Source organism: Manis pentadactyla, chromosome 7 (genome assembly GCF_030020395.1).
Source record: "Manis pentadactyla isolate mManPen7 chromosome 7, mManPen7.hap1, whole genome shotgun sequence".
Lineage (NCBI taxonomy): Eukaryota > Metazoa > Chordata > Mammalia > Pholidota > Manidae > Manis > Manis pentadactyla.
The window spans coordinates 138,762,106-138,775,626 of NC_080025.1; the positions used below are offsets into that span (position 1 = coordinate 138,762,106).

Sequence of the window (13,521 nt, forward strand, 5' to 3'; positions counted from 1 at the left end):
TGAATGGTTTTCTTTAAAAAAAACCCCAAAACCGATACACAATTTTTCCTTCTGAATCATATTTACTAGTGCCCTGAAGATCTAATGCTGGTTATTCTGTTAGAAGATGTCATTACCCCTCCTTCCTCTTGGTCCAGAGATATGAGAGATCATGTTGACTTTTGTCTCCTTATAAGAGAAAAAAGGAGGAGCTGTGACTCCCAGTACTGTCCCAATCATCAGAGTGTGTGAAGGAATTAAGAACGTGATGAGCTGCCAGAGGGCAGGTGTGCTTCCGGGTACTGACAGGCTCCTTGTGAATGTGATGGATTCCTGGCAGGGAGAACTGTCGATAACCCTCACTTCGGATATCTTTGGTCATCTGCCTCTCCACCCTTGGCATCATATCCTATCAGCTGAGTCCTTGTTTCACATAGGGTAATAACTACTTTTCATTTTTGCAATAAAGTCACTGCACATTCGTATTGTATTTCTGGTTAACATATTAATAATGTGCTCTTTGGAAATTAAAATTTTCTGTACATTTTGCATAATGTTCATCCTTGTACAGGTCAGTGCCAATGAGAAATGGCGCAAAAGAGTATTTTTCTTGAAGGACAATAATGGCTTTCTTCTAGTAACTTCAGTTTCAATTTATTTTTTCTGTCAATATTACCTTCAGTGTAGCTCTATGCAGAAGAATATTCCTGTATCTAAAAAATAGAATTCCTCATAGGATCAGAGTGGATGTTGTGGTCTGCATCCTGGTGTAACATACATCATAGCCTGTTGGTTTCCTTCCCTCACATTTTCTGACTTGCTGCCTATTACTCTGATCTTTCTTCTTGCTCTCTTTGGGAGATTTATCTTCCTCTGTTTATCCCTTAAATATTGGCCATTCTTAAGATCTGTTATCCTTATTTTCTTCTCACTGAAACTGCTCTCTGTAAATGACCTTTTTAATTGTTATGACTCAAACTATCACCTAATGCATGTGATTCCCAAATCCATATTTTTGGCCTAGATATCTCTAATGAACTCTAAAACAATTTCTTAATTCCTTATTGGACACGCCCACCTGTACATCCCATAGGCACATCAAAGCCATCAAGTTAAGAACTCTACTCTTTTTTTAACTCTTGCCATAAATATATTCTTCCCAGGTACTAAACTCAGTATAAGTGAATTACTCTATTTATAGCCACATAAACCACGAACCCAGGAAGTGTCTGAGATTTGCTTTGTCCTCACCACACCACACACCAAAAGTCACTAAATACTAGTGACTGCGTTTCCTGTACATGTAACATACATGTTCCCTCCTGCCCCTGCCCATGGCCACCCTCTTCCTCAGGCACTCATTGTTTCCCACATAAACACAACTCTTCAGGTAACTTGGCCTCCCCACCCCCAAGCTTATTCTTTTAAAGTCTTCAATAGTAAACAAAACATAATGTTTATAGCAACATATTTAGCCATATCATCCTGTTCTTAAAACAAGTCCAACATCTCCAACATGGTACCAAAGCTTGTCTCTGAGCCCCTTTCCAAGAGCATTCTTTCGCCAGGCCCTTCTTACACCGGCCTGACCTGCCCTGTCCATCTGATATCTTCCTGAGGAGTGTTTAAGTATCCCGTTCATTGTGAAGCCCATCCCAACTTCCTTTCAGAATAATCTAGCACACCACCCTTTAGTCCCAAGGGTATTCCTTTCAGAATAATCTAGCATACCACCCTTTAGTCCCAGGGTATACATTTCAGAATAATCTAGCACATCACCCTTTAGTCCCAAGGGTATACCTTTCAGAATAATCTAGCACACGACCCTTTAGTCCCAAGGGTATACCTTTCAGAATAATCTAGCACACCACCCTTTAGTCCCAGGGTGTACTGTGCACACTTCTATCTCAGCCCCTAAATTGTTTGTTTGTGTGGCTTACTCTGTAGGGACGCTGTAAGATTCCTGAAGAACAAGGCAGTATCTCATTAACGTTCACTCCTTCAGTGTCTGGGACAATGCCCACATGGAGCAGATGTGTAATAGGTGCAGCTGAATGAGTTCATTAATAATGGAATGACAAATTATTGTCTACATATGGATGATTATGGATATGAAGTATCCAGATATATATACCATATACCATATAGAAATTGAAAATCATCTTGGCTGTATTTTATTGAATTCTCCAGTTTCAGGTGGACAAATTGATTTCATCTTGGGAAGTGCCCCAGTTACCTTTTAATGGCTATCCATAGCTTCTCAACTTCTCTTACCACTCTTTCAGAGCTTTCGGGACCACTATTCCTCAAGATTCTTTATTCTGCTCATGGAAATACACATGCTTTGAATCCTTGACTTGTCTGAGAACCAAAAATCCTGGGCATAGTTCCTTCCCCCCCTGTTAACAGAGAACCATGCTGCTTGGACACTGACCTCTACACTCTTCAGCAGAGAACAAGTGTGTTCTGATGAGTGGGTGTGGGGTGTTTCTCCCCAAGACTTTGCCCAATGAGCAGATACACACACACATACATACACACATGTAGATGTACACACAAGTGCATGTAGGCCTGACACACAAAAGAGAGACAATCAGAAAAAATTTTTTTAAATCCTGTTTACATTTTATTTTGTAAATATAAAAATAACACCTCAGTCCAAGGCATATCATATATAAAAAGGTTCCCTGAACTTCTTGAGTATATCACAGCAAAGATGTAAATTTGACATCTGCTGGCCTCTATGCCCCAAGGCTTTTCATAGATATGTTTTCAAGGCCACCTTTTCTCTTGTTTCTGTCTTCATTTCTTCCAAAACCCTCTATCACATCTCAGGTACTACATGAAGAGGATTCAGCATTTTTCTAGCACAGTGTGGGAAGGTTGTCAGAAGTGTTGTTTTTTTTTAACCTATCAACACCAAACTTATCTCGGGAGGAAAGGAAAAAGAACTTAATGCCAATTTTCAAGTAATTATGCCATAAAGATGATGCTCCGCCTCCTCCTCCCTCCACCAAATCCATCTGGGGCAAGACGGAGATCCAGGAACCTGTCACCATCCAAATACCTGGGGAGTATGATTTACAGTGTGGTCCCCGGAGTATGTTTTTCTCACTATTACACAAGTTTTGTATGTATGGATTCAACTGGGTATTAAGTCCTCATCTATCAGCTCATTTTCCTCTGAACATCCATCCCCAGGGCCCAGAGAAATGGAGATGAAGATAAACAATGCTGTGTTCTCCCAGTGGAGCTGGTGTCTGTGTCTGGTGTGCTCTTGTCCCCTCTCCCCAGAGACAGGGACCATCCAGGAGGGCTTGGGCGGAGATGAGCTCCCCACAAAACCTTTGCTGCTCATGCTCACAGTGAGCAGGCTCCAGCCCCTGAGTCGGGCTATGTCACGAGAACAGGGACGACTCCTGACCTGCGAAGCCCCTCTTCCGGAGACTGTTGGAGGGAGCAAGACCTTCAGCTCTGACCTGCAAAGTCTCTCCTGACCTCTATACACTTCCCTCTAAATCTCATCCTGTCTCTGAGATAAGACCAGGGCTGGTGCCACAGTGAGTAGAGGGCCTTTTGCAAATTGTGATAGTTTTTAAAGAAGCTGGGGTCTGGAGGAAGGAAGGGCTCCAGAAACCGGCATACTGAAGGGAGGTACAGGGTCAGCTCATGGGAAGACAGGTTTCTGGGCTTAAGACAGGGTTGGAATTTACAGAGGCTGGGCTCATAAACTGCCCATTGAGAATAATCATGTATATCATGAATTTGCCATATAATAGGTAAATGTCGTAGGGCCTGTGGAAGAATTCTATTTTTCCCTTTCTACCACCCCTGTGGCCATATGGTTGGTGGAATGGCAGCAGAGAAAATGAAAGAAGAGTTGAAAGACTTGATTAGATTCCAGGATATGCATTCTGGAATGTTATTCTTATTGCCTTTCACCCAACCATCCATCCATCCATCCATCCAACAATGTGTTGGGTACCGTCCAAATGCAGTGGGCCCAGAACGGCATCTCCTCACAAGGGAAGCCACCCTGTGAGAAAGTGGGGTGGGGCCAGAGTAGGAATACTATACAATTCACTCTTTACATAGATCACCTCTTGCCTTGACCATAATTTTACCTCTATGAATGCTGACCAGATTAGTGATGTTTGGCTCATGCCCAGAGGGAATCAGTCAGGGTTTCCTGTGTAGCATCAGGATCTAAAACAGTGCCAACTTCATTTGCTAAAACCCTAAAGCTAGTGAACACAGAGGGCGACAGACCTCCTTGAAGTTGCATCTGTAAATCTCATTCCCTAAATCATTCATTTGTATATTTAGTCAATGATCATGTATTGAGCACCTGCTATGTGCGATACTCTGCACCAGTTATAAAATGAGAGCAAATCCAAAGATAAAGAAAAAGTGGAAACAAAATTTGAAACTAAATAAAGTAGAAAGTAAAAGTCCTTGAGTAGATGGCTTTGGGAAAATAAACAATTAGTCATTTTGGAAAATAATTTGTTCATGGCTGCCATCACGATAGTAAAACTATGGATCTTGCAACCAAAGTTAAGTAAAATTCTGTAGACATGAAAATGGTTCATGACACCCTATGCTCATGTCTTCTAGTTACCTGAGCAGATTTTCTTTCATCTTTACCATGGATTAAAGGATTTGACATAATGACTCTGAAAAGGATCGCTAGCTGAGTCAGCACACAGCATATGCCTTACGCCGCCTCCTTCTGTGTAATAACTAATCTAGGTCTGCATTGCCTCCTCAGCACATAGCCCACTGCAGCAGCAGGACCAGTAAGGGCACTGTCGCCAGGGCATGACAGAAAATCAGACATGGGTCACAGAATTCATCCTCCTGGGCTTCGCGCTCAGCTCAAAGATGCAGCTGTTCCTCTTTGGGCTCTTCTGCCTGCTCTACGCCCTCACCCTGCTGGGGAACGGGGCCATCCTGGGGCTCATCTGGCTGGACTCCCGGCTGCACACCCCCATGTACTTCTCTTCCTCTCTCACCTGGCCATTGTTGATATTTCATATGCTTCAAATAATGTCCTGAAGATGCTGGCCAACATTCTGTATGGGGAGAAAACCATCTCCTTTGTCCCATGCATAATGCAGACCTTTTTATACATGGCTTTTGCCCACACTGAGTGTCTCATCTTAGTAATGATGTCCTATGATCGGTATGTGGCCATCTGCCACCCCCTGCATTACTCTGTCGTCATGAGCTGGAGAGCGTGCACGGTCCTGGCCGTCACTTCCTGGACATGTGGCTCCCTCCTGGCCCTGGTCCATGTGGTTCTCATCCTGATACTGCCCTTCTGTGGGCCTCATGAAATCAACCACTTCTTCTGTGAAGTCCTGTCGGTCCTCAAGCTGGCCTGTGCTGACACTAGCCTCAACCAAGTTGTCATCTTTGCTGCTTCTGTGTTTATCTTAGTGGGGCCCCTCTGCATGGTGCTGGCGTCCTACACACGCATCCTGGGTGCCATCCTGAGGATCCAGTCCGGGGAGGGCCGCAGAAAGGCCTTCTCCACCTGCTCCTCCCACCTCTGCGTGGTGGGGCTCTTCTTCGGCAGTGCCATCGTCCTGTACATGGCCCCCAAATCCCGCCACCCTGAGGAGCAGCAAAAGATCCTTTCCCTGTTTTACAGTCTTTTCAACCCTATGCTGAACCCACTGATCTACAGCCTGAGGAACGCAGAGGTCAAGGGGGCTTTGCAAAGAGCACTGTGGAAGGAGAGGCGTATGTGAGGGATGCCAGGCAGAGTCTTGACGGTGGAAGATTTGTTCTCTATGAGATTGGGGAGGTGGCAATAGAAATCCCTTAAAATCTCATGTCTTAAATGTCTGATAATAAGAATCTATATTGATCAGATTCTGTTCCTAAGACATGGGGTATTGGGAAGTCCCAGAGAGCACGTGCCATGAAAGGAGAATCACGTGGTGGTGGAGTGCAGGGACAGAGAGCCATGAACCCCTATGGCCAGTTCCCAGTACCACCAAAGATCTATTTTCTTTTCCTTTGAGGCTTTATTCTCACTTATGTCCTTTTAAATTCCTCTATGACTTCCATCTCCCTTATTTACATATGCAAATAATCCCATAATGTATGTTGCTATAAGAGTGTACTCTAACAAGACAGAAACAATACTGTTGTCGGTCAGGCAGCCCCCTACTGGGAAGTGCAGTGAGGACAAAGGTAGAGCCAACACCTGGCCTGACACTAAAGTCTAAGGATGATGACGTTAATCCTGAAAAGAGTCATATGAATCTGGGTCTAGTGACTAATCTGTGTCTGTGAAGAGCAAAGTTTAATTTCATGTTTTTTTTTCATATAAGAGAGGCAGACAAATACCAGGATCTTTGTTTCATTTTTAATTCTGTACCATTTAATTTGAAAGAGTTTGTGTTAGAATAAATATGAGAGTCAGTTGTTAGGAAGAGTTACCTTTTCCAGAGTTCAGGGTACAAAGCTGGCTGTAGGTAACAATGGACTGTTAGGATGATTGCATAAAATATTAGAGGAATAAGAAAATATCATAAAAGGGATGAAGCATCAAGGAAGGCTAATAGCTTGACATAATACTGTAGATCCACATTTAGAACCAATAACTTGACCAAGTTTGATAATGACTTGTAGGAACCTCAGCAAAATTCCAGAGAGCTCCTGGATATAAATCACTTATTCTGTACCTAAGGATGTAAAACATTAACTTGTTTTCTTTTAGCACAAGTTCAGAACCTAAATGGCCAGTACAGTATGTTAACAGTCATTTCTTTAATTCAGTAAGTATGGTACCTCTTGAATTCTTCTTTTCCTCTCTGCTCTTGATGTATCACGTGCCATTCAAATGTATGATATGTGTGATAGTGTATTATCACCCACTTTCTATAGATCTGTTTTTTCTCCCCAATTCTTTCTTCTGTTATTATCACTATCACTGCCACATCTTTCTTCTTCCATGAAATTAAGAAGCAAAGGGGAAACTTTTCCCTTCTACCTCTCTCCGAATGCACTGTTTTTCTCTCTGTTCTCAAAAAGCCTACTTGCTGACTATTCTACTCATTAGTTCATTTGGTCAAAACATTTTGTCTCTGGCCATTATCTTAGTCTTTCTGTCTCCACAGCAGCAAGACATTTCTAGCCCCTATCAATCCACAAACCTTGCTCAACAACCCCAACCCCTAGAAAAGCAACTAGAAAAAAAACATTGACTCTAAACGTAACAATTAGCACTGTGGAATCATTGTGCCCTATTTTAAAGGTAGAAAGAAAATCCATGCAATATTTTCACAAAAATGATGTTTTAACTCTACCTAGAAAATTATTATATTTACTAAAATAGGTAAAGCTGGTATTGAGGTTTAAACCCTGAAAGAGAAGAGGAAGAGACAAATACAAGATAATTTTTTTCTCACATAAAAACATAAGCCATAGATTTGAACTCAAGAATTTTTCTACGAGGACTTATTAGAAAAATCAGGGGATGGCATTCACTCTTACGTCACTTCAAAAACACTTGAGAAGAATAGGCCAAAAAGACCAGGAGGCTTCCATGAAGGTACCTGATGCTGGTGGACTGTAAAGAGGTGTCCTCTAGCAGGTCCACGGAGTGGCTCTGACTGAAAAAACAAAACAAAACAAAACTATATTTTTTATTAAATTGTGAAAAAAAATGCTTGACTATACCAGAGTACCATTAATTGCTTGAATATTTGAGTTATAGGATTCTAATAAACACATATTTCATTGTTATTACCTCTTTATATATATATATACATACATCACATATATAACATGTATATGTATACATGCTAACATACATGTAACTCATATATATTAGTCTTTGAACATCAGTCACAGTCTGCAAAGGGAAAAAGATGCATTTACTTTAGTTTACTTTTCACCGATAACACTACAGAGTAGATGTTATTTTCTTCCTTTAATAGAGTAAGGAAACCAAGTTTCAGAGTGATTTAGGAATTTTCCCCACAACACACAGCCACTAATAGGACAGAGTTTGGAGTTTAACATGGAACTGTACTGACTCCAGACCTACACTGCTTACTAGCTGTCTTTCCAAAACATTCTTAACATGGGTTAGGCTTGGCATCCACATGGAGCACAGTAGGGAATCATATATAATAAATGTTTATAATATGAAAATATAAATATATACATAACATAAAGAGTTTATATTATCATGGCCAAAACATTAACACCAGAAAGAATACGTCCTTGAGGCAGCCCATCTTTGGAGGATTCATTCTCACCCTTGAGTAGAGTAGAAACCTTCACTTTAGCAGCACCCCCATAACAACTCCTTCCCCATGCTTTTCTGCAAAATAACACTAGCCCCACAGGGCACTGCCCCAAAGCTGGCAACCTGAATAAGAGACACCATGTCATCCTCAGTATCACATCTTACCTACAATTCTGGTCTTCTGCTTGTCATCAAATGTACCCATTTCTTTTGTTCTCCTGTAAGATGAATGTTCTTCCAGGAAGCATCCCTGCCTGTCTTGTGTATAGACCCAGGATGGACCTACCTCACCGAGTGCTTTAGGCTGCTAGGGATTTTAATTCTGTGTTTTCATTTCCCTTTGGATGTTACCATTGACAAGAAGCACACATTCTCCTCTGTCCCTCTGTGCTGTGAGTTTTACACAGGATGGGTCTTACAAGGAAGGCCTTTGTTTTATAGTGCTGCCTGTCACTCGGCAGTAAGTTCAATTTAGGGTAAGGAATTAACAAATCTATTTGCGTATCACATCTAAACCACATGGTCCATTTAGCTATTTCAATAATTCTTGTGTCGGTCCTTTAATTAGTTCTCAATGTGAGTGATGCAGAGGTTGTTCTTTATCGATAAACTTGAAAACCTCAGCATATGGTACCCAGGCTTGCACATTAAGTTAACTAAATTGAGGCATTTGGTTTACTGACAGTAGTGGCTTACAATTACTTTCTGTGTGTGTAGGGAGCTCTAGGGAGCCTGGAGCCCTGGATGAGGGAAAAGGAATGGCTTCTTACCACTTGCTTGCTGTTCCTTTTAGCACTGCACCAACAACTCTTACCTTGGCAGTAGCAACTGCTTCCCATTCCTCCAGCATTTATTTCTGACTTTTCCAGAATCAGCCTCATTTCTCCCCTGGTTTTCCAGAATCAGCCTCATTCCTCCCCCTGGGGAGCAGAAGTACAGGCGGAGACGCACCTTAGCAGAGGACTAAGTCTGAATCCTAACACCTCTGACCTGAATTCTAATGACTGCACCTTCTGGTCTGTTTCCCTTAGCCTCTTGCCACTCCTATCTATTTATCTGAGAGCTCCATTTTTTTTTTTTTAGATAATTATTTTTTATTGAAGGGTAGTTGACACACAGTATTACATTAGTTTCAGGTGTACAACACAGTGATTCAACATTTATATACATGATAATTCTAGGTACCAGCTATCACCATACCAAGTTGTTACAATATTTTGACTATATTCCTTATGCTATACATTACATCCCAGTTACTTATTTATTTTACAATTGGAAGTGTGTATATATATATTTTTTGTGAGGGCATCTCTCATATTTATTGATCAAAATGTTGTTAACAACAATAAAATTCTGTATAGGGGAGTCAATGCTCAATGCACAATCATTATTCCACCCCAAGCCTAATTTTCATCAGTCTCCAATCTTCTGAGGCATAACAAACAAGTTCTTACATGGAGAACAAATTCTTACATAGTGAATAAGTTACATGGTGAACAGTACAAGGGCAGTCATCACAGAAGCTTTCGGTTTTGCTTATGCATTATGAACTATAAACAGTCAGTTCAAATATGAATACTCATTTGATTTTTATACTTGATTTATATGTGGGTACCACATTTCTCTCTTTATTATTATTATTATTAATAAAATGCTGAAGTGGTAGGTAGATACAAGATAAAGGTAGAAAACATAGTTTAGTGTTGTAAGAGAGCAAACTTAGATGATCAGGTGTGTGCCTGTAGACTATGTGTTAATCCAAGCTAGACAAGGGCAATAAAACATCCATGTATGCAGAAGATTTCTCTCAGAACGGGGGGGTGAGGTTCTAAGCCTCACCTCTGTTGGTCCCCAATTTCTCACCTGATGGCCCCCCTGCGACTGTGCCTGTCTTAGGTTGTTCCTCCCTTGAGGAATCTTACCCGTCTCTGGCTAACCAGGCATCTTCCGGGGCCATACAGGGAAATGTGAAGTTGGTAAGTGAGAGAGAAGCCTTATTGTTTGAAAAAGTTAGCTTTTTACTTCTTTGCATATTTATGCCCTGTGGCTTCTATGCCCAGCATTTGTCTTGAGGTATCTTTACCACTTGGAGGAGTTATGATACTCGGTAAATTTGATATGAGGCACGAATTCCATTTAAGGGTTGTAATTAGGAAGGAAGAAGAAAAGCTATAGAAGTAGCAGGCGGAAGAAAACCTGGGAAGATTGATTATTTCTTTGACATATCTTCTTGTAGAGTAACTTCAGCATGTATAGGTTTTAAACTACTAATTAAATTGCACACACACATTAACATAATAGGAGTATAGTTACATAACCAAAGCATACCGATAATTACCAGCCATCTCCAGTGAAACCAAGAAAACCAGTTAGGCACCTTAGGCATTTGTGAAAACTTATCTATGATATGGTGGATATTGTCCAACTGAACTTGAACAGTCTGAGAGAAATCAGCCAAATTAAAACAGTCCATTCCTGGGGACTGTTCACATCCCATATGTTCTTTTAACAGTAAATAGTCTGTAGTTGTAAGATTTTGGAGCGCTACAATTTGCACTTCTCCTAATCCTTGGTTGAGTTCCAACAGTATAGATCCAGTCAGATTTGTTGTTTTACTGTATGCACAGGCCAGCTTAGATATCTCCTTCCTCATTCCCATGGCAAGTCCAGGAACTGGTGGGATGAGTGCATCTACAGCTGTAGCAGTGCGTGGATCTTTGTTGGGGTTTTTTGCTGATCATCTTCTGTCATGAGTCTTCCAGAGAGTGCAGATGTTGGAAGTTCTTTTTCATATCATGTCTTAGTTCATTTTCGGGGTAGCCAAATTACGCTTTGATCCTCTGTATAAACACAAACAGACCCTTGGCCTACACTTTTATATGCCCTTTATATCATTGTGTAGAACTCATTGGAGGTCACCACACAGGAACTGCTTTTTTTTTTTTAATCATTAATCTACACTTACATGATGAATATTTTGTTTACTAGGCTCTACCCTATACCACGTCCCCCCTATATACTCCTTTACAGTCACTGTCCATCAGCGTAGCAAACTGTTGTAGAATCACGACTTGCCTTCTCTGTGTTGTACAGCCCTCCCCTTTCTCCCACCCCCCCATGTATGCTAATCTTAATACCCCCTTCTTCTTCCCCCCCTTATCCCTCCCTACCCACCCATCCTCCCCAGTCCCTTTCCCTTTGGTACCTGTTAGTCCATTCTTGAGTTCTGTGATTCTGTTGCTGTTTTGTTCCTTCAGCTTTTCCTTTGTTCTTATATTCCACAGATGAGTGAAATCATTTGGTATTTCTCTTTCTCTGCTTGGCTTATTTCACTGAGCATAATACCCTCCAGCTCCATCCATGTTGCTGCAAATGGTTGGATTTGCCCTTTTCTTATGGCTGAGTAGTATTCCATTGTGTATATGTACCACATCTTCTTTATCCATTCATCTATCGATGGACATTTAGGTTGCTTCCAATTCTTGGCTATTGTAAATAGTGCTGCAATAAACATAGGGGTGCATTGGTCTTTCTCATACTTGATTGCTGCATTCTTAGCGTAAATTCCTAGGAGTGCAATTCCTGGGTCAAATGGTAGGTCTGTTTTGAGCATTTTGATGTACCTCCATACTGCTTTCCACAATGGTTGAACTAACTTACATTCCCACCAGCAGGGCAGGAGGGTTCCCCTTTCTCCACAGCCTCGCCAACATTTGTTGTTGTTTGTCTTTTGGATGGCAGCCATCCTTACTGGTGTGAGGTGATACCTCATTGTAGTTTTAATTTGCATTTCTCTGATAATTAGCGATGTGGAGCATCTTTTCATGTGTCTGTTGGCCGTCTGTATTTCTTTTTTGGAAAACCGTCTGTTCAGTTCCTCTGCCCATTTTTTAATTGGGTTATTTGTTTTTTGTTTGTTAAGGCATGTGAGCTCTTTATATATTCTGGACGTCAAGCCTTTATCGGATGTGTCATTTTCAAATATATTCTCCCATACTGTAGGGTTCCTTTTTGTTCTATTGATGGTGTCTTTTGCTGTACAGAAGCTTTTCAGCTTAATATAGTCCCACTTGATCATTTTTGCTGTTGTTTTCCTTGCCCGGGGAGATATGTTCAAGAAGAGGTCACTCATGTTTACGTCTAAGAGGTTTTTGCCTATGTTTTTTTCCAAGAGTTTAATGGTTTCATGACTTACATTCAGGTTTTTGATCCATTTTGAGTTTACTTTTGTATATGGGGTTAGACAATGGTCCAGTTTCATTCTCCTACATGTAGCTGTCCAGTTTTGCCAGCACCATCTGTTGAAGAGACTGTCATTTCGCCATTGTATGTCCATGGCTCCTTTATCAAATATTAATTGACCATGTATGTCTGGGTTAATGTCTGGATTCTCTAGTCTGTTCCACTGGTCTGTGGCTCTGTTCTTGTGCCAGTACCAAACTGTCTTGATTACTATGGCTTTATAATAGAGCTTGAAGTTGGGGAGTGAGATCCCCCCTACTTTATTCTTCTTTCTCAGGATTGCTTTGGCTATTCGGGGTCTTTGGTGGTTCCATATGAATTTTTGAATTATTTGTTCCAGTTCATTGAAGAATGTTGCTGGTAGTTTCATAGGGATTGCATCAAATCTGTATATTGCTTTGGGCAGGATGGCCATTTTGACGATATTAATTCTTCCTAGCCATGAGCATGGGATGAGTTTCCATCTGTTAGTGTCCCCTTTAATTTCTCTTAAGAGTGACTTGTAGTTTTCAGAGTATAAGTCTTTCACTTCTTTGGTTAGGTTTATTCCTAGGTATTTTATTTTTTTTGATGCAATTGTGAATGTAGTTGTTTTCCTGATTTCTCTTTCAGTTGGTTCATTGTTAGTGTATAGGAAAGCCACAGATTTCTGTGTTTGATTTTGTATCCTGCAACTTTGCTGTATTCCAATATCAGTTCTAGTAGTTTTGGGGTGGAGTCTTTAGGGTTTGTTATGTACAGTATCATGTCATCTGCAAATAGTGACAGTTTCACTTCTTCTTTACCAATCTGGATTCCTTGTATTTTTTTGTTTTGTCTGATTGCCGTGGCTAGGACCTCCAGTACTATGTTAAATAACAGTGGGGAGAGTGGGCATCCCTGTCTAGTTCCCAATCTCAGAGGAAAAGCTTTCAGCTTCTTGCTGTTCAATATAATGTTGGCTGTGGGTTTTTCATAGATGGCCTTTATTATGTTGAGGTACTTGCCCTCTATTCCCATTTTGCTGAGAGTTTTTATCCTGAATGGATGTT

The 13,521-nt window shown here is 41.0% G+C and overlaps 1 protein-coding gene across 1 annotated transcript; it reads left to right on the forward strand.

Annotated features, from left to right (window-relative positions):
• Positions 1–4,800: 4,800 nt before the first annotated feature.
• LOC118932588 (olfactory receptor 2A5) lies at positions 4,801–5,735 on the forward strand. Its single transcript, XM_036926205.2, is given in 2 exon segments — positions 4,801–4,977; positions 4,980–5,735. Coding segments are annotated over 2 exon segments (933 nt in total).
• Positions 5,736–13,521: the final 7,786 nt, after the last annotated feature.